At 48.0% G+C, this 26,791-nt stretch overlaps 1 protein-coding gene across 4 annotated transcripts; it reads right to left on the bottom strand.

Annotated features, from left to right (window-relative positions):
* Positions 1-6,751: 6,751 nt before the first annotated feature.
* Crabp2 (cellular retinoic acid binding protein 2) lies at positions 6,752-26,791 on the bottom strand. 4 transcript variants are annotated; one of them, XM_060378582.1, is made up of 5 exons: positions 18,546-26,791; positions 18,151-18,327; positions 15,078-15,256; positions 14,789-14,905; positions 6,752-7,130 (listed from the first exon to the last, which is right to left on the bottom strand). In XM_060378582.1, the coding sequence occupies exons 2-5, from the start codon at positions 18,218-18,220 to the stop codon at positions 7,113-7,115; spliced, it is 384 nt and encodes a 127-aa protein (XP_060234565.1). In that variant the 5' UTR covers positions 18,221-18,327; positions 18,546-26,791; the 3' UTR covers positions 6,752-7,112. The 4 variants fall into 4 exon arrangements, with proteins under 4 accessions (XP_060234565.1, XP_021517521.1, XP_021517522.1 ...); XM_021661847.2 differs by lacking the exon at positions 6,752-7,130 and adding an exon at positions 14,045-14,402; XM_021661846.2 differs by lacking the exons at positions 6,752-7,130; positions 18,546-26,791 and adding an exon at positions 14,002-14,402 and having other exon boundaries at positions 18,151-18,375.

Here is a 26,791-nt window from a genome sequence, read left to right as displayed (position 1 = left end):
TTTCTCTTCTTTGTTTTGTTTTTGAGACATCTTGTATTATAACATTGGTTGACCTGGAAATCACTATGTTGACCAGACTGTGTCTACTGCCCTAGTGCTGGGGTTAAAAGTGGGTGGTGGTTCATGCCTTTAATCCCAGCATTCCAGAAGCAGAGGCAGGTGTATCTCTGTCCACATTTTCTAGATTAATAATTAATGTTGTAGGCGAAAGTCCACAGAGGGCAGTGTCACCTCTGAGCAGGTGATCCCATGTTGTATAAAAAAGCAAGCTGATTGAGCCATTTTAGCTGGCATTTGCTACTTTGTGAGGTTTTTTTTTCCTGCCCTTCTTTTCTTCTACCCTTTCAACCCCCTAACACCAGATAGGAGAGGGGGAAAAAAAAAGGATAGAGAGGAAAGGGGGCAACATTATTGTTAGACTACTTCCTGCTGATTAGGAGCATCAAGCTCCTTGGAGCAAGTTCGATTTTCAGTGTTAGGATATCTAATTTCTTCTTTCTTTCTTTTTTTTTAACAAACCCTGAACAACAACAACCAACAACCCACCATGGCTCTTGGGGCCCTAGCATTTATATAGCCTCTGAAAAGTTCCCAAATTTGCAAACATCACAGAATCACAGAAACTATCTGCTGCTGACAAAATCATGACAAGGCAAATCATAGCTGCTGTGAAGCAGTCTTGTATCCCCACACCTGGATTAAAATGAAAACATATTTCCATAATATTTCTGTGTTTTTTAAAGAAACCAAAATTCTCACTACATTTCCCCCTTTTGTTTTAAGCCATTAATTTTGCTGTATAAAGCAGGAAACTATAAACATTTTCAATGAACTGAAGTGCTGTTTTGAATCAGTGGCCAGGGTTTTCAGGAGACCTCTTCTGCTCAGTTCTAATTTTTATAAATATTGATGATACCCACAGCTTTTCATTTCTTGTGGAAATATAAGGAAATCTGTATTCTCAACACAAAACATTTGCTGGCTTCCATTCTGATGTTAACACATCCCTTATAGTATATAGACTGATTTAATTCCACAGTTGTTTGGTTTGTTTGTTTGTTTGTTTGTTTGTTTTTCTATAACCTGATGACCCTTGGCTGCTCTTGTCTGAAATGGCTTATAATTTTTGCTGTGGGGCCTCAAGCCCCAAGGCCATTTCCCAATGGCAAGAAATTGCCTTGAGTGTCCCTCTTGGACCTACAGTCATTGGTCCAATGGCAATCCTTGTCACATTGCCTGCACACCCCTGGAAGTCTAGACCTTCTTTCTGGTTTATATTTAGAAAAACCATTACCACTAGAAATGGCTTGTTCACTTTTCCAGTGTGCAAAGTACTATATTTCTCACAGTTAACACACTAGACATTTTGAGATCTGAGACCTTTATCAACTGGGTTACAGTCTCTTTTCAAATGACTATATTTTCTGGTACCAAAGCACTGGGATTTTGATATCAGAGACCTCTAGCTGTAGCTTGACCTATGATATTAGCATGGTACACATTAGAACCAATACCAGTCATATCCCTTATCCGTTAGTCCATAGGCAGTGCTCATGCCTTTAATGGTCTAATAATTTTTTCATATTCTGTATTCATATTTTCATATGCCAAGGTTTCTATCAACACCTGTCTGTGTCAGGGTCTAATGCAGCTTTGTTCACAGCTGAGACTAATCTTTGTAAAAATTCAATGAAGTCTGCTCCAGAAACTTGTATAATCTTAGTAAATGAGGTCAACATTTTACCAGGCTCCTCAACTTTGTCCCAAGCTCTTAAAGTCACTAAGAAACATTGTTCATAGTAGCATCATCAAATTGAATCTGTTCTTGTTGTCAGACTACTGATCTTCACCCAGCAACTGATCCTTTACACTGTTATTCATTCCCCTCAAGCTGTTTCAATGTTCAATATTTAGGCTTCTTTCCTCCACCATGTTAACCATTGCAACTGTGGACTGGCATCTATTACAGCTTTCACCAGTCCCTTCCAGTCTTGGAGAATAATTCTATTTTTGAGTAGCCCAGTTATTTAGAATTTGTTTCACATAAGGCATTCCACATATAACCACTACCTCTTTAAAATGCCTTAGATCTATTATTTCTGAAGGACAGCATTCTATCATGTCATAACCTTGTTCCACACTGTTAGCAGGCATGCTGTATGACCACTGGGAAAGCTGATGTTGGTGATCTAGTAACCCTGGGCTGCCCCTCCTCCCACTCTGGTTCGATATTAATCTTTTCTCTTAAAACAAGCTGTTTCATCAGACTGTCCTCCTGCCTTTTCAGCTTTTCTCTGAACTGACCATTCTCTGGCTCAGTTTCTTTTTCTTTTTTCTCCTGTGAGAAACTCCCACTTTCTTGCTCAGCCACTAGGACTGATAGTTCTTGTTCTCTCTTTTCCAGTGTTTCTCCATTCCCAGGTGCTTCCACTTCTACCTGCAATTTTTCCCAGTTGTTCTGCCAATTCTGCAACACTTTCAGAAAAGAGAGAGTAGAGTGAACATTTTTGTTTTCCTGTTTCAGCCAATTTTTATTTCTCAGATTCTTTTATTTCCACCCAAAATTTTTCCAACTGCTCAGGCATTCTTCCAACTTCTTTGAAACAGAATGTAGGAAGAAGGAAAAGAAAAAAAAATCAGAAATTTTTCTCTGGGAGCAAAGTGGGGGATATCCCACTTTGCAGCCACAATAAGTTTTTGCTGGGATTGTGAAACAAAATATCCTTCCTTCAACCCCTGCTGTTTCCTTTACATTTGAAATCAAATTTCCCATTCTGCCTAGCCCCAAGTCTAGGCACCACTTGTAACTGGTGTTCGCTACTTTGTGGGTCCTTTTTACTTCCACCTTTTTCTACTCCTTTTCTTTCACCCTTTCAACTCCCTAACACTAGATAGGAGAGAAGAAAGGATAGAGAGGAAAGGAGTGACATTATTGTTAGGCTACTTCCTGTTGATTAGGGGTATCGAGTTCCTTGGGGTAAGTTTGATTTCGCCATCAGGATATCTAATTTCTTCTCCTTCTCCTCCTTCTCCTCTTCCTTCTCCATCTCATTCTATTCTTCCTCTTCTTGCTTCTTGCACAACTACTTAACAAACTGCAACCAACCAACAACAACCCACCTATCAGTGCCCTAGCATTTATAAACCCTCTGAAAAGTCCCCAGAATTTCAAACATCACACAATCTCAGAAACTATATGCAACTGACAAAATCATAAAATCTTTGCTAAAGCACAAGGCAAATCATAGTCAGCTGCTTTGAAGCAGCCCTATATCTCCACACCTGGGATTACAATGAAAACATATTTCCATAATGTTTCTGTGTTTTTTAAAGAAACCAGAATTCTCACCACAAGCCATAGGAGCAAGCCAGTAAGCAGTGGTCCTCCCTGGCCTTTGCTTTAGTTCCTACCTTAAATTTCTGCCCTGACCTCCCTCAGTGATGGAGTGTGACCTGGGAGTTATAAGATGAAATAAACCCTTTCCTTTCCAAATTGCTTTTAAGTCATGGTGTGTATCATAGCAACAGAAACCTAACTAGGATGAACGTCCTCAAAGAAGTTTCCAGGCCTGCCTGAAGGGCTTTACCCCATCAGGCACATGAAGGAAAGTCTTAGTAGTAGTGGAGCACAGAGTGACTGATGGGTCAAAGGCAGGACAGCTATTGCTTTCCACACCTGCCCAGAAGAGGATGTCACCATTCAAGAAAGAGTGGGCACAGTCTCCTATGGAAGGATTTCTGGAGCAGGCCTCTCTGGAGGACTCGGGCACAGGCTTGCTTCCCTGGCCCCTGAGCCTCCCTGACCAAGGGAAGGCATCCCAGGAGAGAAGGCTCTGGAGTACCCCAGGAGGGCTATAGTCAAGGGAAGCCATCCCAGTGCCAGGCAGGTGGCACCACTGTCCTTCTGCCATGAAAGGGCAGATGAAGACAAAGAATTCACTCTGCCTTCTCTTTCCCTGGGGCCACACCTTGGCTAGCAAATAAAGAAGAGCTGTTTTTTTGTTTTTGTTTTTGTTTTTGGTTTTTTTGTTTTAGTTTTGAGACAAACTAACTTCTAATTTGCCATCCTCCTGCCTTAGTCTCCTTAGTGCTGGGATTACAAGTGTGTACACTACACCTGGCCCTTGTGAAAGTGCTTCCTTGTGGGACTGGAGACTGAGAGTGTTTGTTTATTCAGTTTTTGTTTTTGTTTTGTTTTGTTTTGTTGCATTTGTAGTGCTAAGGCTTGCACATGCTAAAGCACTATCCAGGACTTTTCTATATCCCAAAGTGTCCAAAAAGGTCTGGAAGATGCCACGAATGACATCATGGGACAGAGGAAGGCAAAACAGCAGAGAATCATTGCAGGAAGTGGGCAGAGGGATCTGATCCCAATCTGAATTTATCCCCTCCTCAATGCTCCACCTCTTCACCTCAATAGGGTGGGGACCTGCAGAGGTGGCAAACCGTTAAGAGCACTTACTGCTCTTGTGGTGGACCTGGATTCAGTGCTCAGCACCCACATGACCGTTCACAACTACCTGTAACTCTAGCTCCAGGGGATCTACCATCTTCCATCTTCCTAGATGTCAGAAGAGGGTGTCAGATTCCCTGGATTTGAGGTGCAGATAGTTGTGAGCCAGCTGCCATATGGGGTGCTGGAAATAGAACCCAGGAAGAACAGCCAACAGTCTTAATTGCTCCAACCCAGTTGATCTTTTTTATTTGTTAGTATGAAAAGAAGTTGGTTTCATTGTGAGATTTTGGCATGTATATGTCATTATACTTTGTTATTATTTGGCGTGCACACACTCACACACACTCACACCATTCTTCTTTTTCTCCCTCTTTCTTAACTTCATTAGCTTGACAGATACTCGGGACTAGAGAAAGCACACTTCAGGTGTGTCTGGGAGGGCATCATACAAAGGGTTGGGGGCTAGATGCTACAAAATAGAAAGGGCACTAAGCTCCATCCTTCCTGAGTGGGTGCCTTGGCTGCAACTTTCACTCAAGTTCGCCAGCCTTGCTCTCTCTACCCTCTAGACTGCCTGTATTGGGCTTATATCATTGCTCTCTCTCTCTCTCTCTCCCCGTGTATGTGTGTGTGTGTGTGTGTGTGTGTGTGTGTGAGTGTGTGTTTTGCCTGAATGTATGTCTGTGGCCTATATACATGCTTGGTGTCCGAAGAGCCCAGAAGAAGGCATTAGATTCTCTGGAACAGGATTACAGATGGTTGTGAGTCACCACGTGGATGCTGTTAATCCAACCTAGGTCTTCTGGAAGAACAGCAACTGCTCTTAACCAGTGAGCCATCGATACAGGGCCTCTCTTACTGGTTATTTGCTGTTGGGTTTTTGTCTGTTTTTTTTTTTTTTGTATTTTGAATCAGGATCTCTGTGAGTTCCAGGGCTACATCTAGCCCCCAGTCTCTTGGATGTCTCCCGCTCCAGTCACACCTGGAAGTGTACTTTAACTAATTCTCGGGCATCTCTCAAGCTAATAATGAAGATAAGGAAGAGGACTGGCAAGAGGAAGAAGAGGAGGAAAGGGGTGTGTGTGTGTGTGTGTGTGTGTGTGTGTGTGTGTGTGCAAGTAAGAACAATGTATGATGATATATATGCGTCAAAAATCTCACAATGAAATCTATTTCTTTGTATGCTAACAAATTAAAAAATAATAATAATAATAACTGTGCTTCAGAGAGTGGCCACCAGAGGGAGGGAGAAGCCTGTTCAGGAAGCACGCAGACTGGATTTACTTGGTTCTCGGTCCTGATCCCGCCCTGGACAATCCTCAGAGCGAGCTTTAGGCCGCAGCAGGAGTGGGAGCTACAGGAAGAAGCGGGAGGGCAGGGAGAAAGAGCGAAGGGCTCTGGGCCTCCAGCCCGAGCTCGGGTGGGCGGGGCTTACCCCGCCGCCGTCCCGTAGAGCCTACCTCAAACAGCTAGGAGGGGGAGTGGCCGCTGGGGGCAGAGCAGCTGCGGGGAGGGGGCGTTCTAGTTACCTCTCAAGCTGATGGCCTTCAGAATAAGTGAGGCCCTGAGAAACCCAGACTCTCAACTTTCAAGGCTTGGGCGGGGCCAGCAGTGGGGGCTGTGCTCTGACCCGCAGGGGCTGCTGTAGGTCTCCACCGCGGGGTGGGAAGGAGGAGGGAGGACAAGACCAGAGTCGGCCTGAACAATACTGGCTCCCTGCCAGGAGCAGTGAATTGAATGGGGGATTAAGAGTAGTGTTGGGAAAGAGAAGACAAAGAGAAAAGAAAACGTGGTGGAGAAAGTTTCTGCCTGTGTGCACACCCTGATGAGGAGCTGAACCTTTGAGCTGAAGTTAGCGTTTAGGAAGGACTTCAGATTTTGGGGCCGTGGGAAGTTCTAGGCTGTGGGACTTGTTCTTGCTCTAAGATGGGGTGCTAGGCCTGACGTCTGTTTCCCAGGTTCTTGCTGCTCTGGGAGAGTCTGTCTGTGTGCTAAAATAGATGATTAAGGGATAGGCTCACTGGAGGATTAGCCTCTATCCACCGCTGTGTAAAGGGACAGAATTGGAGTTAGGCAAGCATGGCACCCGGAACCTGACAGAGGCTAGCAGAGTAGAGAAGGGCTCTCCCTTCTGTACCTGCAGACCGCTGGCTTCAGGGAGAGGGGAAGGCAGGAACTTAGTGAATGCCTTTACCAGGCCGGCCATCGGTAGCCATTACTTCGAAGGGAAGAGGGGGAAGCTGAATCAGCAGATGTCCACCCTGCCCGCCATAGCAACAGAACAACAGGCTAGTCTTTTTTTTTTTTTTTTTTAAAGATTTATTTATTATTTATACAACATCCTGCATTCACACCACATCTTACTATAGATGGTTTTGAGCCACCATGTGGTTGCTGGGAATTGAACTCAGGACCTTTGGAAGAACAGTGAGTGTTCTTAACCTCTGAGCCATCTCTCCAGCCCCAGGCTAGTCTTTCCTAGGCTTTTCTTCTCAGGCAGGGCCAGGGAAATGTGGCGTTTGTTTGTTTGTGGGTTTTGTTGTTGTTGTTTTCAAGACAGGGTTTCTCTGTGTAGCCTTAGCTGTCCTGGACTCACTTTGTAGACCAGGCTGGTCTCGAACTCACAGAGATCTGCCTGCCTCCCAGAGTGCTGGGATTATAGGTACCAGCACACCTGTTGGAAAGAAGACTTTTGTTACACCAGTAAGCCAGGTCTAACTTCAAATCCGCACCCCCTCCCCAACCATCAATGGCAATTCCCATTAGAGCTTGAAGGCCTATGCATGTGTGGCATCCCCGAGTCAGGGACTCCTGCTTGGCTGAGAGTGGGAAGGACCTGGGAATGACCAACATATCTTTCCTCACACACCCCCCAAAATCTCCCCTTGCTGGGGGGTGGGGGAAAGAAAAGATGAAGGGGGCCATCTTTGGAACCAAACTGATTTCCCCTGAACTGTGTAATATCCTCTATGTGACCCAGAATTTCCCTGATGTCTGAGTGACTCCACACACTGGCTGTGTCCTTACTTTTTGATTTCTCTCAAATTAAGGAGAACTACAATTCAGGGATCTCTTTCTTCTTGGACTCTGTTCTCTGGTTCTGTGATCCCACTGCTAGGAACAGGCAGCCCAAGACAACTCAGCTGTGGGCTGCTGGGGTCTGAGTCACCAGCTGGAGTCCCAGGCTGGCCTGACACACTGGCTTCCCTCCAAGGGTGGAGACAGAATCAGGCTAGTCACTGTTCAACATCTACACCCCAGATGCTCCCAGAACAGTCCTCTGCCAACGCTCAAGCACCCTCCCACCCCCACCCAATATGGCCAGATCCTTAAAGGCAGTTGGGAATAGCCTACTATTCCTGAGGTTGACTAGGATATGAACAGGGTGGGGAGGTTGGGGGAAGGGTGGAGGGACTGACATTTGAGGGAAACTGACAAAATCAGGGGGTGGCAAGATTTCTGATGAGAAAGAAGAAAAATAGAGTTGACTTTTCAGTCTTTTTCCTGAGGAGTGAGGGGCTGCTGTGAAGGATGAGAAAGAGGCCAGGGTGTCATGGAAATGAATGATGGCCCATGAAGAGACCATTGGGGCTGGGGTTAAGTGAGGTCAATCCTTCAGGCCAGTGATGTGTAAGGGGCTCCCCTGCCTGCTAAGGGAACAATTGATTAGAGCAGCTATCGGGAGCTGAGGAGGGGGGTAAGGAGTTCAAGTAGCTGATGAGGAAAGGGGATAGCCAGAAACAGAAGCGGAGCCTGGCTTTTGGGCACTCAAGAAAAAGCCAAGAGTGGCCTCTGCCTTTTCCACCTGCTCTGAAGAGCATGTGGGTTCCAGCAAGAGACCAGGGGAACCCCTGGAGGTACTCTCGGGCATGTGGTTAGAGAAGGGGACTTACCCTGAAGCAGGGCACTAGGGATAAGGAGCTGTGGCTAGCTGAAGTAGGTGAGACAGGGCCTGGGTGGAGGTGTGGTAGGAGTTCTCACAGCTGTAGGGTGCTGTCACAGGTGCTGTTGGCCTGACAGGTTTCTGCAGTGGCCTGGAAAGAGCCTGCTAAGATCCTTATCCAGGCAGGAACAGAACTGGTTTCTCGACTAGCAGCGCCAACAGGGAAAAAGCAAGAGGACGCCGAAAGGTCAGGAGGGCAGTGCCAGGTCCAAAGGAGAGGAGGGAAGACCTGTATGAGGTACCCTTGCTAGTCCCTAGGAGGGTTTGAATAGCCTTTGCAGGGCCCCCTCTGCCTATTTTGCCCTTATTTGCCTATAATTCAATCACTTTCTCTGCAGTCACACCCTAGGCCCTGTCCTCTCTCCTGCTCAAGTACGACAAATGGCCCAGCCTGGAGAAACACCTGGTTGGACTCAGCCCATTCCCCAATTCACATCAACATTAAAGTGCCTTCAGGAAAGGAAAGGGGAGGACCCAACCCCCTCACCCCCACCGCCCTCACCCCTTCAGGACCTCTTAGAGCAGCTTTTCTTCTCTACCACAAAGGCCCTGGTATCCAGTCCCATCCATCTTGGCCTGCAGAGGGCCATAAGCTCTTTGTCAGGCCCTGGGGTCATAGGATCTGGCCCTTTCTTCCCTCACCCTGTCCCTCTGGAGAATCTCAGCCCTCAGGGTCCAAATCTTCTTACTTTCTGGGCAGGGAAATCTCCCTGCCCAGTCTTCTCTCTTATTCTTTGTCTCTTTCTCCCTTTTTCTTTTCCGTTCACTGCCTCTCCTTCTAGGTGTGTGTGTCTAGGTGTGTGTGTCTGTGTACTTGTGCATGCATTCATGTGTTTTTCTTTCTCATGACTCCCTGACTCTAGTTCTACTTTCCTACCCTGTGGGCTCCTCTACCTTGGCCATCTTGCCACATGTGATATTGGTGTCTGGTACTGTCTGGTGCTGGGGACCTCAGAGGTCCACTGAGCACTGTTCTGAACCTTCTCTAGTCTCTTCATCTTGTACCCAGGATCTCTACTTCTTGTCCTTAATGGGCCTTTCCCTTAACTCCAAGCTCCTGTTTCTTGGAGGGCAGGAATAAGAAGAGGTGTATCCACTTCTTCCCTAAGGTACTGATAAAGGTTCTGCCAGTGTCTGGAAGTATCCCAGCCATCTCTTCATACAGGTCCCTTGTCTCTGCTCTTTCTCTCTCTCTGGCTTCCTAGATGCCATTTTGTTTGAGGCACTTCTGCTGTCTTGGAGTCAGCTTTCCTGTGCTTAAGCTCTTAGAAAGAACTTCAGAGAGAGAAGGCTTTACCAGAGAGACCTCGCAGAATCTCAGGATGTGGTGGGTGGGGGACTAAGAGGCCCTTGTTCCCAGCAGCACTGTTGAGTAAGGAAGACTTACTCAGGTAAGGTGGAAAGAAAGGCCCTACTGCGTTGTTGCAACTGTGGCAGGGCGGGAAGCTGGGGAAACTATCTCACAGTTGAGTCAGGTGGGAACACCCTGATCCCATCACCCTAACCAGGACTGTAATTCCCCTGTCATCCTGTGAACAGAGCCCAGGGAAGGGGCCAGAGGGACAAAGCTCACAGCTCTCAGGGAGTCCTTGACTCTGAAAAGCCTGTAATCAGATCAGGGGCTCCAGACCCCAGGTCCAGGGGAGGGCAGAGTAGATGCCATGTTGAAGGCTGGGGACAAAGTAGGGAGAAAGAAAAAAAGCTTGGAGCTGAGTTGTGGACTCCAACAAGAAACCAGGAGGAGAAAGACCGTTTTTGCAGCCAGCTCTCAACAGACTTTTTTCCCATCTGTGAGAAGACCAGAGCCAGGTGTCCCAAGGCCTTTCTCAGCCCCACCAATTTCTCCCATCTGTAGAGGAAGTCCCCATTCTTTGCCATATTTTTCTCTACCTTGGGCCCAGACATTGGCCTCCTGCCTGCTCTTCAACTGCTTTTCCATTTCTCTAACCCAATTCTTCCTAGCAGCCAAATAAACTACCACAAGCCCGTTTAAAAGCCTGTGATCTGGCCCTGAGTCACCCTGAGAGAAAGCCATAGATCTTCAAATGACAACATCAAAATAGAGAGGCTGTTGCACTACCCAGAGCCAAGCTAAGGAGATGTATTGAGGGCCTACAGGTAGATGAGATAGCAAGCCTTCCTGAAGGGGCTAAATGAGGAAAGGGTAGGGGTTACTAAAAGATTATCTAATCCCAGTTTATATTTCATTTTGGACTTGAAGAAGTAGTTATCGTAATTTTTTGTTTGTTATTTTATCTGATTTTCTGTTTTTGGAGTGCTGGTGATGGAAACCTGGGCTTTGTACATGCTAAACATGTGCTCTATCACCGACCTACATTCACCCAAACCCTTGCTAATTTTTTCAGAGTACTGAAATGATAGCAGTTAGGTTTGAAGGATTTCCCTAGAACTGTGCAGCGTGAACTAGAGAAGCAGAACCCCCTCAATATACACTCTTGGTATTCTGAAAACTATGACATGCTTCTTTACAGTTTTAGTGAGGATTGTTTTTATTTTATTTTATTATTATGGCATATGATGTGTGAGTGAGGCTTTATACATGCCACAGCATGAAGATCAGAGGACAATTTTCAGTTGGATCTTCTTCCACTGTGGGTTCCAGGGATCGAATTCAGGTTGTTAAGTTTTCACAATTGTTTTTACCCATTGAGCTATCTCATTAGCCCTTTTTTATTTTGGAAATTTTGCTATTGCTGTGGTTTGGTTGTTGTTTGTTTGTTTTGTTTTGTTTTGAGACAGGATTTCTCTGTGTAGTCCTGAAACTCACTTTTAGATCAGGCTGACCTTGAACTCAAGAGATCTGCCTGCCTCTGTCTCCTGAGTACTGGGATCAAAGGCTTGTACCACCACCACCCAGCTTTGCTGTTGTTTTGAGACAGGGTCTCTCTATGTAGCCCTCGCTGTCCTAAAACTCCCTATGTAGACCAGGCTGCCCTTGCGCTCACAGGGGTCAGCTGTCTCCAGAGCATTGGCATTAAAGGTGTGCATCAACTTGCCTGGCTCTTTTTTTGGTGTTTTTGAGCCAATGTGTCCCCATGTAGACCACGATGGCCTCAGACTTGCAGTGATCCCTTTTGTCTTAGCTTCCCATTTGCTGACAATGCAGGTGAGCATTATTAAGCTTAGTTGAACCCATCATTTCTGGTTTGGTTCTGTCTCATGTAGCCTAGAATGGCTTTAAACTCCTGATCTTCCTGCCTTTACCTCTAGCACTGCCAGGTCCAGCTCTAAACCATCTTTTTTCATTTTCTTTTCTTTTTTTAAGTTTCCCATTTCTAAGCACTATGTGCTTAAGGAGATTTTTTTTTTAAACTCTGCCAGCACCTTGTAAGGTGTTTATAAACACTGCTTTGTACATTACAAGTCATAGTTTGTTGAAAAAAATTCCTCCCTCCCTCTTGGGTTTCTGAGGAATGATCAGTGTCCCACCTTTTCCTTGAGCCTGTGTGACTCAAGGCCCAGCCTTGACCGCATCCCTGGACCCTGTGCCCTGTCGATAGAAGCTAGTCTAAGGATAGTCCTGCACTCTAAGCTTGGGATATGAAAAGATGGACCCTTGTCAGTGTGTCTCAGGCTGTAACTTTGTAAGCTTGGTTTCACGTGAAGCCATTTTGACTGGGGAAAAGTGATTTGTGGCAGTTGTATGTGACTAGTGAACAAAACTCAGAGATGAGCAAGACAGAGGAACAAGGAGAGACAATAACGTCTTTGAGGCTTTGGAATCAGCTATACCTGAAGCTAGACCCAAGTTGAATTTACTGGTAAATAAGCCAAACATTGGGTGAGTTTGTGGAGTTCAGTTTGGGTTTTGTGGTGGGGAAAATAGAATTTGGGGCCTGGAACATTGCCAGGCAAATATTCTGCCACTAAACTACAGCCCCAGACCCAAGTGTGTGACTTTCCCCCAGAACTGGGGATTGAATCCAGAGCCTTGTACAAACTAGGCAAGCATTCTAGTTGTTTTTGTCTTTATTGTTGTTGGTGATGGTGGAACGTGTGTGTGTCTGTGTGTGTGTGTGTGTGTGTGTGTGTGTGTGTGTGTGTACAGAGACACATACCATGACACAAGTGGAGGTCAGAGAACAACCTCAGGAGTCAATTCTTGCCTTCCATTTTGTTTGAAATAGGTTCTCTTGTTCTGTACACCAGACTAACCACAGCCTCCAAGGATTCTTTTATCTCTGCCTCCTGCCTCCCTGGAAGAATACTACTGCATCAAGCCATCCCATGTGAATTCTAAGGATCCAAACTTAGGTGCTCATGCTGGCAGAGCAAGTACCTACCCACTGATCCATCTCCCTAGACCTGTTACTCTTTTGTTTCTTTCTTTTTTCAGTCACACTGTACCTAGGCTGGCTTTGAACTCACTTACTGCCTCAACTTCCCAAGTGTTGGGATTAAAGGAATAAGCCACAGTTTTGAAACAGTTTTGTGGGCAGTGGTTGTGTATGCCATTAGTCCCAGATTTTGGGAGGCAGAGGAAAGCAGATATCTGAGTTTGAGGCCAGCCTCTCTCTACAGAGAGAGTTCTAGGACAGCCAGGACTACACAGAAAAACCCTGTCTTAAAAAACAAGCAAAAAACCCAAAACAAAACAAACAAACAAAACTAAAAAGAGGTGATAGAGGCTGGAGAGTTGGCTCAGTGATTAAAAAAGGTTTGTTGCTCTTGCAAAGGGCCTAGGTTTTCCTACCACATGGAGGCTGGCCTACCACTGGGCTTCTCTCTGCTTCGTTCAGCCTTGGAGTCCCTCCACATGGCTTTACTAGCAAGATGGCTCAATGTCTCACATGGCCACTATGGGCAACAGGAGCACAAAGAGAATGCTGCCAAGCCTCCCAGACACCCCTTTCCACTGCTTCCTATTGGTTAAAATAGTTCCAGGTCCTCCCAAGCTCAAAGAGAGGACCTCCTTAGGCACCAGGCATGCATGTGGTACACACACATACATGTAGGCAAAACACTCATACATGGAAAATAATAAAATACATTTAAAAAACAAAAAACAGTCTGTGTTTTAAAAACAACAGCAAAGGCACAAAAATGCTTGAGTTAACTTGACTGAGGTCACACCCTGGAACTTTTGAGTATGTGTTCTGCAGCCTCAGGAGGGGCACTTACAGAGCTTAAGAAATGGGAAGCCAGGAGCAGAAAGGATACATGGGAGAAAGACAGTGGCAGATACAGGGTCCTGACTGGCCTTTCCCTGAGAGACCTAGACCTCATTTCCCTCCACCTGTCACATTAAACTTATCTTCCTTCAAAAGTTCAATCTCTCTGACTCTTAGTTGATCAGCAAGGTCAGCCTGTGGGTGTTAATGAGTCCATCTGGAGCCATGTGGGAAGCCGAGGCATGTCACCACTGTGGGAAACAGGTGGAGAGAGTAGGAGTCAGCTTCCTAGCACCTAACACTCTGATTAGGGAACCAGGGCTGGGGAAGAGAATAGAGGAGATATTTATGTCAGGTAAGTGAGGCACAGTGCATATGGCTGACCTGCCGGGACAGTACTTTGCCCTGCAGGCAAGGCTAAACAGGGCCACTTGGCCATTGTCCAGGGAGTCACAGAAGGATTTTACTTTTTAAAACATTTTAATAAAATTAACAAATAAATATTCTAAATCACACAGACTACAAGGATAAGAGTACAGGCCAGAGAGACAGTCTCCTCCAGGCAGGAAGACCCTGGTATGGAGCTGGCACTTTGACCTGGGGAGGGGCAAATGATGGTGGAAGGGATTCTGGGCTTTTGTAATCTGTCCATCTCTGGAACAGAGGGGTCAAAGAACAAAAGGCCCTGGTGGAAGCAGTGACCTTTGGGAGTAAGGGGAAGAGCTAGCTTGTAAGATGGATGCAGGACGGAAGTTAGTGGCGTTTAGTGGAAGGGGAAGAAGTCTCTGGCATCTCTGGAAGCTCTTGAACTCATGGGCACTCACTCTCGGACATAGACCCTGGTGCACACAATGTCGTCTGCTGTCATGGTCTGGAAGAATAGAGGTAGTTAGCTGGTGAGACACCTGGGCATCTTGGTTTTAAAGGAAGGAGAGGGCTGAAAGCTACAGTGCTTTTACTTCCAAGCCCAAACAGGCAAGAGCAGATGCAAGAATGCCTGGCATCATTGCTGAGGATCAAGAAACCCACTTCCTCCTGGAGTCCAGAGGCAGTCAGAGAGATAGCCTGCTGGGAAACGGTGGGCTCCTCCAGGCACATCTTTGTTGCACACAAAAGGGCTAGCATTTCCAAACAGCCCCATCAGGAGGTTGAAGAGAGCTACCATAACTGCTTTTGAATCTGCTGCAGCCTAGAGCCTGGCAGAGAAGGCTGAAGGCAGCAGCGGTTCTCTAGGGGATAGGATAAGGCAGGGCTCACCAGGATCAACTCTCCATCGTTGGTCAGTTCTCTGGTCCAGGAGGTCTTGGGGCCCTCTCCCTTCAGAAGTCTCTGCTCACACACCATTTTGTTTTCGCTCTCCCACTTTACCAAACTCTGCAAGAGACCAAAGGCCAAATGAGCTGAGCTCACAGTAAGAGCCAAGACCCCTTCTGTCACCCTACACTCCCTAGGGACTCCTTCAGGAGAGTGAAGGGTCTAGAAAAGCTGGACACTGAGAGGCATGGCAAGTAGGTGCTGTGACATGGAGGAGAGGGGACCCTCTCACCTTACAGGGTCTCCCATCCACAGTCTGCTCCTCAAATTCCTCCCCAATCTTGAAGTTAATCTCTGTGGTTCGCACAGTGGTGGAAGTTTTGATGTAGAAAGTGTCACCCTCCTGCTTTATTTCTACAGCTGGCTTGGATGCTGCAGCCACTGCGATCTTCCTCAGCATCACATTCACCCCTGCAGGGAGAGAGGATTGGACCTGTCACATCCTGCCATAAGACAGCTAGAGCAGTCCATCTGAGCCCTGATGATATGTGTGTGAAGGGGGTAGGTGGTAGGGGTGGGTGTGATGATAAGGGTGGGGATGGTGAAAGGCTATAGCTTGAGAAAGGAGAGACAGAGGCATTGAGGCAAAGCATAGAGTACTACTTGGGCTATATGGCCCCACCTTGTTTAGTTAGTAGGTGCATAGGACTCACCAAGTTCCAGCAAACCATTTCTAGCACCCTTAGGGGCGGCTTACCCCATGGGCTACTGAGCAAGCCTTCAGTTTACCCACCCACTGAGGTAGGCTTGTCACTTACTAAGTCCCCTGTACCTACTTGCAGGATAGACCAGGCATGCAGGTTGCTTCCCTCTGGGCCCCAGCTATCTACCCTGTTTGGTGTGAGTAGGTCTTCATTTGCACAATCTTTGCAGACCATGAACTGAGGAGCATCTCAGTAGAGGGAGATACTTCTCTCTACAGAAAGCCCCACAGCCTGGAAAGCCAGAGGCTTGGGGAAATAAGCTGCAGAAGTCCAGGCTGGGTGACCCTGAACACACAGCTTAAGCTTTTCTGGCTTTAGATCTCTCAACTGTCAAATGAAAATAGCAGCTTCTTCTACTTGTTCTATGGCTCCATGCTTAAAAACTTAGGATACATAAGGCCAGGTACACTTTAATATTTTCTGGAAACATTTTTGTAGATGAGAGTAAGCACAATGAAAAAGCCAAAACATAGCAGGGCACAATGGTGCACACCTTTTTGAGAGGCAGAGGCAGACAGATCTCTGAGTTCAAGGCCAGCTGGTCTGAGTGAGTTCCAGGACAACCAGGGTCATACAGAGAGACTCTGTCTCTACATACAAAACAAAAACAAGCAAAACAAATAAACAAAACCCCAGAACATGGCGAAACCTATTATATGCAGGTAATAATGTATACAAATGGAAGGGGGAAAGAAAGCCCAAACTAGGCTTAGACAGTTTTCTGTACTAGACTGCTCTCTGCTACTCCTGTAATGTTTCCAGGTGTCCCTCAAAGGAATTCTCTGCTGTCTTGAGAAGAGGAAAGGGGAAGAAGAAAGGGCAGTGTCTCCTTCCCCACTCTGATGTCCCAAGTCCCAAGAATGTCCAAGGGCCTTCCCACTCAGCCTCTGTGTGTTCAGGGTCTCTCTACCCTCATATTTTTTCCCTGCCCTGCCCCCAGTTATGAAGAGGGCCTTGTAGATGGTGAAGAGCACTCCACTGCTGGGATGACCAGAAGGTAGGGGCACCAACACCCTCAAGGGTACAATAGGGGACAAGACATTCAAACTGCCATCCCTCCCAACTCCCCCCACACACACAAATACTCATGCATCCCAAAAGTCTGGGTTCCTGAGAACAAAGCTGACTGACCCAACAACTGACTAAACAAAAAACCTGTGTTGGCCTTGAGCACGGTGAGCCCTGAGCCTCCTCCATAACATGAACTCTTGAACAGGGACTGTGGAGTCTTTGAGGCTGTGTTCAGAAGACCCCTCTCCACCTAGTCTGTGGTGCCTGCAAAGCTGGCTGCCTGGCTCAGCTGACCTTGGCTGACACAGGGCAGTTTGTGTTACAAGTCTGTTTTCAATCTGCTCCTAGCAAGTCGCGTGGCTCTGAGAGACCCTGCAGGGAGGACAAACATTCTGAAGGCAGACAATAGGGTTGGTCCTTTCTCTTCAGCTGGAACCTGGGGGTTGCGTGGGGGGAGGGGAAGAGAAGGGGGGGGATGCCAGGCTCTGAAAAGAAAATTTCTCTCCTTTGGTCTTTAAATTTCAGCAAGGCTGGAGAAAGAAAAAAATGGGTTTGACTCTAAGAATCATTGCGGTTAGCTGACACAAAGAACTAACAGCAAGGAAAGATGAGAACGGAGGCCCTACTGCCCTCGCAACATTCTTTTTCGTGCCAGACTCACTCTTGTATAGTTCCCAGCTCTTCAAGGGTATCATCCCCTGCTTCCCACAGCCGGGGTTCCTCTTCAGTCCAGGAATGGAAGGCATGCTGACCCTTAGGCTCTGGGGTAGTTCCCACTCCCTAAGTACTTAACTCCATCTCTTCTTCCCTATACCTTCTAATCCAGTCCCATCCTGGAGGGTAGCAGAAGGTGGGCAGGGAAAGTCTGGGTGGATTCTGTGTTCCCACCCTTGGCTAACAGCCCAGTTGCACTGGGTGCAGCTGGTTCCTGGCTAGGAGGGGGCAATCCTAGAAATGGAGATTGGAGTTTCACACAAGAACATTTGTTGAAATCCAAGAAAGTGGTAATTGTCTAGAGCGATTTGGACAGGGCTTTGGAGCTGATTGCTGTAGGAAAATATTTGTCTCACAGGTGGGGGTGGGGTGGGGAGAACAGAGCGGAAAGTGCAAGGGACCCAGAATGGTGGACCACCGGGTGGGAGGAGCCAAGTGTTTAGGGCAATAGACCTGTCCTCGGGACTGGGTTACTGTTAGGGTACATGGAAAGGGCTTGTAATGTGTTCTAGGGCTCCCTGCCGGGATCCTGGATTCTCAAAGCTCGGAGCCAGGTGCCCTGGTGAGTAGGTTCAAGCACCGAGGGTAGTCAACCCCTCTGAGACTAACCTCGCGCTTCTGGTTTCTGCTTGATTCACAGGCTCTGAGTCACCGTTGAAGCTGGCACTGGTGGGAGCCCAGCCTCAGATAGTAAGATTTAAGAGTCCTGAGCCGGGTGCCCCAGGACCCAGGGTATCCGGCACGCCCCTTTTCTGGGATGTAGACTCCGAGGCACCCATTCCTTGATTCAGCCTTCTTTATGGCCTTCACGTCCTCATCTCCAAGGACTCCAGCGCCCTTCTCGCCCACCTCCCCAGGATACGAAAACCTCCTTACCCAGAGCTTTTAGCAATTCCTCAAAGTTTTCAGATCGGATGATCTTCCAGTTGCCAGAAAAGTTAGGCATGGTGGCAGCAAAGTGGCTTTCTTTAGATCTTCAGCGGGAGCACTGGGCGCTGAGTTCTTTAGCCCAAAGATACCTCGCTGCCCCCTTTGCGGAACTGATCCTTCCACCTAGGGATAGAGCCGCGTGGAGGACAATTGCAAAGCCTCTGGGCGCCAGCGCTCTAGGCTTTTATACCCAGCTGGTGCACGAGGCGGCCCCGCCCCCGCCCCGCCCTCCACCCCACCTGGGGTCCCTACTCTGTGACCATCTCACCCCCATCTTTTCCGGAATCCCGCCTGTTTCTAGAACTGTGGGTGGATCCACGGTTCTCTAAGAGCCAAGATACCTTTCTCCCGCATCAGTAGGTGGACGGGAAGCGTCAGAAAACGCCTCCGGCAAGAACAGAGCACGGCTCGGCCTGGGTCACGGATGCTCCGGTCTCACACGGCCTGCAGGGCGAACACAGGTCCCGTTTTACCAGGTCCCTGCTGGTCCTCGGTGCTCTGGACAGCTCGGCGCCAGACATCTGGAGACCCCACTCGAGCAGAAACTGGGACCTGGCAACCCGCAGTCGAACTCGGACCCCACTAGAGCCTAAACTGTATCCAATGGAACAGCTCAGAATTCAAGCTTTCCTTTGAATGACTGGGAGGTGTGGCTCTGTCCTCCACCCCCTGACTCAGCTCTGGGTTCAAGTAGTGCCTGGAAACTCCTGAAGTGAACACAAGGCAACTCATTCATTCCTCTCCAAACACTGAACGGACAACGAAGGGTTAAGCAGGAGCCTCAAGCTGGAGGCTAGGGGGACAGAGGTCACAGCCAATCACTTGACATGACTCTTTATTAAGGCGCTTTAAGGGTGGCTCAGCTTCCTCTTCTCTGGGCCACAAGGGGAGGAGGGAGGACGCTGAGCCTCCAGAGTGCCCCGATGCCACAGGGGTTGGGAGAAGGTTGGCTGTATGGAGAGGGTGGTTCTGGGTCTGAGATGTCCCCATCCCGGGCTGAAAGTGCGGCAGGCCGGGTCTTCCCGAGGGTGGTTTTTAAGTAGGCCAAACCCCAAGCGTAAAGGACGAGACACCAGGAGCGGAAGGGACAGGCGGGGCCTCCGAGGCATGCGGGTAATCCCAAACCAGAAACAACGCCGTTTCCTTTGCTTCGGCTTTCACCCCCAACCTGTAGCCCTCAAACTACAGGCTCTCAAACAGGGTCCCCGTCTGGCCCCTCCTTTTCAGCGTGGCCAAGGTTGGAGCAGGCAGCCCTGACCCGGTGAACTGGGCCTGGCAGACTTTGGTGAGGGTCGAATTGAGCTGTGGACAGGGCTTGGAGGATTAACCTCAACCGAAGGCGAGACAGCGTCATGAAAATCAGGCAAGCATAGAGGCCATCCCTAATAATGGGATGTGGAAAACTTGAGAGTATAAGGGAGGGAGGTTGCTTCTCAGAGGGCTTCTGGATACAATCCCCCCACCCCCAACACACACACATCCTCCTGCCTCTACCACCCAGAAGGGAGTGGGACACACGGGCCTGGGTCAAGGGCTCTAGATTTTAAAGGGAAGCTCTCATTTGGGGGGTGAGGGTGTGTGTATAGGAAGCATAGGCTTCTGGAAGAAAGCACGAACAGCTTGCAGCCCTACCAGCTCCAGTTTAGCTTCCCTGTAGTAAAATGATTTCGGGTTCTGACAGTGAAATCTGGCTTCTAGCCCAAGAAATGAGGAGTGGCCTGAGGACAGAACAAGGCAGAAAACAGGGGCCTGCTGCCCTCCCCTCCAGTATCCCTGCCTCGTCTACTGGTCATTATGTTCAACTTCACATCTCCAGACTCCCAGAGCCCATAGGCAGAAGAGCCCACTCTTCTACTTGGGTAGCATTTTCCCTCTAAGAGAAAAGGGCAGGGAAAGCCCCTCACTCTTTCCAGCTTTGAGGACCTTTTGATGGTCACCAGGATGATGGCACCTAGCCTAGGAAAGAGGCCTGAGGTGGCAATTCAGAGGAATACAGGCCAGGTGGAGGGTCCCACAGAGGCTGGGGGCTGGGAGGTAGTTTGCCCAGGTGGGAGTAGCAGCTCTTAGCCCTCTCCTTTCCCTTCATCCCACCCCCACCCACTCCCTCCTCTAGCAACTGGCTAGGATTTCCAGAGACAGAAGACAAAGGGAAGTGGGACTGGGCGGGGAATTCTTTCCAGATGTGTTTGTGGTTTGGCAGCTCAGAGCCAGAGCTCCAAGCACCCCAACTTTGCCAAAGGAGAGGACTGGCTAGGGATGGGGGTTTCAACCTCCACCAGCTCTTTTATTTCAGGGGAATAGCAGGCATGGGGTGCGTATGTGACCAGCTGGTGAAAAAAAGACACTCAGGGATGAAGGGGCCTAGGAGGCACTAGGAGGGAGGCTAGGGTATCCATCTAACAAGAGTCAAAGGCTAGGGTCCCAGAGCTGTTCCATAGGAGGAGCTGCAGCCATTAAGAGCCCCAGGCCCAACTACTGGCTTTAATTTCCCACCAGGATCAATAAGGAAAGGAATTTCCAGTTGCCTCTGGCCTTTCAATTATAACTAAATCTGCTGCAAATCTGCCCCAAGTGACCCCATTCCCACAATCATACCCCTCTTGGGGATCCCTCTCTCATTAGGAGTTTGTAGGCAACATAGGGAAGCTGAGGATAGAGTGGGGAAGAAACACACCACCTCAAAGAGTGAAGGAACATTCGGGGGCTTTGTTCCATTGTGTGGCTCTCAGGCTTAGAGCAGAGGAACAGAGATGGGCTGAGATGGCAACAAGGAACAAGTGTAAGCAGGGTAGTGTGTGTGCTTAGATGGCTGCACCATGGGGCTTGGAATAGGAGACACTTCTGCCTTCTACATCCCTTCTCCTGAGGTTTTATGGAGCATAAGGAACCACCCAGTCCTTCATGGAAGGACTTCAGGGCTGACTCCAACACAGAGAGCAGAAAAGTCACAAAATCCCCACCCTCACCCATAACCAGGAACACGAAGATTCTCTGCCAAGGTCGGTACTCAGAGCAGTATTAGTGTCTCTGCTGGGTCAGTGTTTGCTGACCTGCACTTCCAAAGTGAAAGCCAGCTAGTTTGGGCTGGATGCTTCTACAGAAGGTAGCAGTGCTGTTCTGAGCCAGAGAAAGGCTGGCTGTGTTGAGTTGGATTTGTGTCTCCTGAGCCCTTGCACCAAGAGGACTCTGCTGCACAGAGAGCTTAGATCCAGCATCCTACCTTTCACTGGGGACCTCCATGAAAAAGGGATTCTTGTACCTTTGACTGTCTCCCTGACTCAGGGACCCAGCCTTTGTCATTGTAGCAGAATGGAGGGAGGACAGAAGAGCCCCAAAGCTGACAGACAGGGTTAGGGACCTAGGAAGGAAGCCACACACCTCCCAGAAACATTTGGATGCAGAAGGGATTTCCCTGAGAACTGGGAAAGGACAGAGAACCCTGAGGTTAAAGGGAGGTTCCACCCAAAGGCAGAAGATAAAGTGACCTGCAAGGCCAGCCTGGGGTCTGGCAAAGGGAGGCAAGTAGGGCAAGGAAGATAGCACAGGAGCCCAAGAATTAACAATAGGAAGGGCTGAGGCAGAAGGAGGGGCTACTACAGGCCAGAAGAGGATCTGTACAGCACCCAAGCGGAGCCTCTGTTGTTCTTGGCTCTACCATTCTTTTCCCAGCTCCAGTTGCCAACACTCTCTTCAGGGCTGGGCTGGCTGAACCAGGAAGACAGGAGGGTGGGGTAGGGATGCACTAGCTGAGGACGTGTCCAGACTTAGTCTCAGTCCCTTGCATGAAGGCTGACCTGCATTTACACTTGGATTGGCGCTATGGTCTAGCTCCTAGTACTGTACCCACCTGCCACTAACACAGTGTCCTATACTCAATCCTAGCAACCAGGTTAGGAGGAGTGGAGCTGTGGCCACAGGCAAATTCAACAGGGAGGACAGACAGGTTTTATGGCACCTAGGGAAAGTTCCTGTTCTGAAAAGGACACAGAGCTTTGGACAGCCTAGCCTCCTCCTACTCTGCAGCTTTGCCCAGGACACTGAGCCTAGATATCCCCAGTCTTGTCACCTTCCAGGTGCTGCCTTTCCTGCCCTCTGAAGGTAGGGAACAGAAAAAGAGCTGAGATCTGGGACCCTCTTCTGATTTCTCATGTCACCAAAATGTTCTAGTTCCTGGAAGAGATAGAGGCAAGCAGCCCAGATTTGGGGCCTCCCCCAACCCTTGCCATCTTGAACCAGCAGAGATAAGCAGGGTTACAAGACTTTACTATGGGGATAGAGATGGTTCAGTGGTGAAGAGCATACATGCTGTTCTTCCAGAGGACCTGAGTTTGATTCCTTCCATCCACATGGTGGCTCACCTTTAGTCTAGTGGATCTGATGCCCTCTTCTGGCCTTTCTGGGTATTAAGCATGTATGCACATGTACACTGCACTGTACATGCATCCAAGCACATACACATAAAAAAGTAATAAAGCTAGAGTAAAAAAAAAAAAAAATTTTTTTTTCAAGAATCTGGTGCCTTAGGCAGCCCAAGGCATGTCCTTCACCTGACTGCCACTTCTAAAGTCAGAGACTCATGAATGAGCAGGGGTCAAGGAGAGGAGGCTCCTACACTGACCTAGATCTAAAAGTTTACTCTGGGCAGCATGAACAAAATGGGGAAAGAAGTATCAAGTGACAGGTTCTGCTTTTCTTCCCTGTGGGTACCAGCTCTGAAAAATGTCATCTGCCAAAGCAAAACTAAACTGCCCACAACCACCCCAAGATCCTACCTCATTTGGTCTGTCAGGGCTCCAGGCTGCCTCACTCCCAGAGGGCATGGGCTGACGCCTGTGAATTTATTAGCATAGCAGAGTATGTATGCTATCCAAATGATGTCTCCAACTTTCTCCTGCCTGCCACTCCCCTAATTTGGGCCAAGGCATCCATGTGGGAGCTTTGGAACTTGAAGACTGGCAAGAACATGTCCCTGGGGAATCAGAGGCCAGTATTTCCTGGATTTCATAGCTGCCAACCACCCTGTCACTCTCACAGACTTGGTCTCACACCTCCCAAGCTCTGGTAGCACCAGTTTCCCAATGATCTGGGTTGTCAGTGGCGGGTCTTCTTACTACACCAGTAGCTGGCCCAGAGCCAGAGGTGTTCTAGGGCCAGGACTCACAAGAACGTCTTGCTACTCACTCTGCCAGCCAGCCCGGTATAGGGCAGCCAGGCTAGATTCTCTGGGTGTAGGGTCCAGTTCCCATCCCAGCAGCCAGGGCATGGCACTCCTGCTTTCTTCTCTTTGAGTTATAATCTGGTATCTCTCATAGACTATGGAGACTAATTTTATGTCAACTTGACACAGACTAGTCATCTAGGAAATAACTCCAACTGAGAACATGCCTCCGTAAGACTGGGCTCTAGGCAAGCCTGTAGAGCATTTTCTTAGTGATTGATGTGGGGCCCAGACCACTGTGGATAGAACCATCCCTAGGTTGGTGGTCCTGGATTCTATAAGAAAGCAGGCTGAGCAAGCCAGTAAGCAACTCCTCCATGGCTTCTGCATCAGTTCCTGCTTCCAGGTTCTTGCCCTAACTTCCTGCAGTAAGCCAAATAAACCCTTTTCTCCCCAATTTCCTTTTGGCTGTGGTGTTTCATCATAGTAGTACAAACCTATACTAAGATACCACCTAAGCAGGATTTCACAGGTATAATCATAGAGCATGGCCTTTGGGAACTAGCCACTCTGGCCTGGGTACACAAAGCTGCTTGCTACTCTGAAAGGTTGGGCCTGGGGGAAAGCTTACTCTTGGCTGGCAGTATGCACAGCCTTCTGGTGAATATCTTCTAACATGGATCTATCTCCCCTAGAGTCTCTGGAGCACTGAAGGATATGTAGGGCCTAGACACTGCACTTCTCTTCGGAGTGTGTCTGTGTGCATGTGTGTCCATGGTGCGCCATGTATGTGACCACACACATATGTGGAGGCGAGTTTGATGGTGGGTGTCTTATTTCTTGAGACAAGATCCCTCTACATAGCCCTGGCTGTCCTGGAACTCACAAAAATCTGCCTGTCTCTACCTCCCAGGGACTAGGATTAAAGGCATGCATATAGCACACCCAGCTTCATCTTATTTTTGAGACAGGATCTTTCACGTTCACCTGGGACTCAATGAGCTGAGAAATTTGCCTGGCTAATGAGCTCCAAGTGACCTGTTTGTCTGGCAGTGCTGATTACAAGCATGTGCTGCCACACCCACGTTTTACATTCATGCTGGTATGCATGAACTCATGTCCTCATGCTTGTATAGCATGTATCTTACTTAACAACTGAGCCATCTCCCTGGACCCTAGAATTCTCCACAATATTTGCTCATGTACATTCTCTCTAAATCCTAGGCATTTTGTGTGCCTTCTCAAAGGGGGACAGGGCTGACAATGTCCCTAGTAAGACTAGAAGTTCTTATAAAAAGAGAAAACCAGGAAGTCCCCAGTATGGCTAAGTGATGGGAGAGTAGGGGGTGAGGACTGCTATAAACCTATGCAGACATTCTTCAGGCCTGATTCACTGTGGCAATGAGTGTGGATGCTCAGCACCCACATAGAAACTTGAGCTTTTCCTAGCAGTTCCACTAGATGTCACTTGCCCATTTGTTTTCTGCCCTGAGGACTGCCCAAAGGGCATGCGGTCAGCTTCTACCCTTGACCACACCTAGGTCCACTACTCTATGGGCACAGGCACTCAGTGTTCTTTGGCTGAACAGGAACAGGGGTCTGAAGAGGGCTGAAAAGCCAGTAAGCCTAGGATTAAATAGCTGCTCACCAACCAGAACACTGAAGTTCAGCCACTTGCCTAAAGTTGAACTTACCCAAATGAGGCCATTCTCACCAACTTCACCGCCATGGGTCCAGACATCTCCCCTAGGTCATAGAAAAAGGCTCTACACTGGTTCTGTTCTCATTCTCTCCCTCACAGCAGCTAAAGGTAATCCTACACCAATTTGTATCACTGCTCTATTCTAGACCCTACAGTGGTTTCCCATTTGTTGCAGTGTAAAGCCTCAAAATCCTTCTAATGTATAGCAAAGTCCTGTTATCTGCTTGTCTTCCCTTCCTTCCTGACCTCATCTACCCTTTTTCTGGATTACTCTGATCCAGCCATGCAGACCCCCTTGCTTGCTTTTTTTTTTTTTAAGATTTTATTTATTTATTATGCATACACCAGATCTTATTATGCACCAGAACTCATTATAGATGGCTGTGAGCCACCATGTGGTTGCTGGGAGTTGAACTCAGGACCTTCGGAAGAGCAGTCAGTGCTCTTAACCTCTGGGCCATCTCTCCAGCCCCCTTGCTTGCTTCTTAAACACATAAGCACACATCTGCTTCAAGGCCTTTATACCTATCACTCATCTGGCAGTCCTCTTCTGAATATTTACATAGCTTGCTTCCTCTTATCCTTCAAGTCTCCCCATGAATGCCATCATCTCAAAGAGCTCTTCCAATGACAAGAGTGTATCACTGTGTGTGCTGCATACACATATCCCACCCCGACATACCATTTATCACCTTCAACTACAAGTACTTCAGTATTCTGACTCACAGTTGGGATTCTCATGCACTCAACCTTAGCTGGAGTCTTGGATTTCTCTCCTTCCCCTCTAGTTCATTCTCTAGCCAGGCAGCCCTTGAAAAGCTTAAACCACAGGTCTATGCCAACACGTGCAGTTCAGCATCTGCCACTCTCTCAGTCTGAGTACTACAGAGAGTACTCAAAGTGGGGTAACCAAATTGCTACAAATGAGATACTCTCCCCTTTCTGTGTTTGTGTTCATCTGTATGTATACATGCATGTGTGTGCAGGTGCTTAAAGAGGGTGTCAGATTTCTTGTAGCTAGTTACTGGAGGCTATGGGCTGCCCGATATGTGGTGCTAGGAACCGAACCTGGATCCTCTGTAAGAGCATCAAGTAGCCAAGCACAGTGGTGCACACCTTTAATCCCAGAACTCAGGGAGGCAGAGGCAGGCAGACTGCTGTGAGTTCGAGGCCAGCCTGGTCTACAAAGTGAGCTCAGAACAGCCAAGGCTACACAGAGAAACCCTGTCTAAAAAAAATCAAAACCAAACAAACCAAACCAAAAGAGCATCAAGTACCTGTAAATGCCAAGCCATCTCCTGGTCATATCCCAAATAAATCAATCTTTTGTAACAAACGACAGGGTCTCACTATTTAACCCTGGACTAGACTGGAATGATGTAGAACACACTGGTCTTGAATTCTGCCTCTCAAGTTCTGAGAATGTATGGGTAAACACATGTGTATATGCACATGCAAGATATGAGGAAGCAAGTTATGTAAATATCCAAAGGAAGGCTGTCAGATAAGTGATAGATGCAGAGGTCTTGGAACAGATGTGCTTTGTCTATTTAAAAAGCAAGTAAGGCATGTGCCACAATACCTGGCTTTTTTTTTTTTTTTTTTTTTTTTACTTTTGGAGCCAGGCGTGGTGGCACAGACCTATAATCCCAGCACTCAGGGAGGCAGAGACAGGTGGATCTCTGTGAGTTCAAGGCCAGCCTGGTCTACAAAGCAATTCTAGGACA

This window comes from Meriones unguiculatus, chromosome 2, assembly GCF_030254825.1.
Source record: "Meriones unguiculatus strain TT.TT164.6M chromosome 2, Bangor_MerUng_6.1, whole genome shotgun sequence".
In the NCBI taxonomy this organism is placed as follows: Eukaryota; Metazoa; Chordata; class Mammalia; order Rodentia; family Muridae; genus Meriones; species Meriones unguiculatus.
The sequence above is the reverse complement of the archived record's forward strand: the minus strand, read 5'-3'. Positions and strand labels throughout refer to the sequence as shown.

What these genes read in the sequence shown, in the direction of transcription:
- Crabp2 (XM_021661847.2), bottom strand. Translation starts at nt 18,220, where the DNA reads ATGCCTAACTTTTCTGGCAACTGGAAGATCATCCGATCTGAAAACTTT. An exon ending in GGAATTGCTAAAAGCTCTGG is followed by an intron (nt 15,257 to 18,150) that starts GTAAGGAGGTTT and finishes CTCTCCCTGCAG; the next exon opens with GGGTGAATGTGATGCTGAGG. An exon ending in ACGATGGAGAGTTGATCCTG is followed by an intron (nt 14,403 to 14,788) that starts GTGAGCCCTGCC and finishes CTATTCTTCCAG; the next exon opens with ACCATGACAGCAGACGACAT.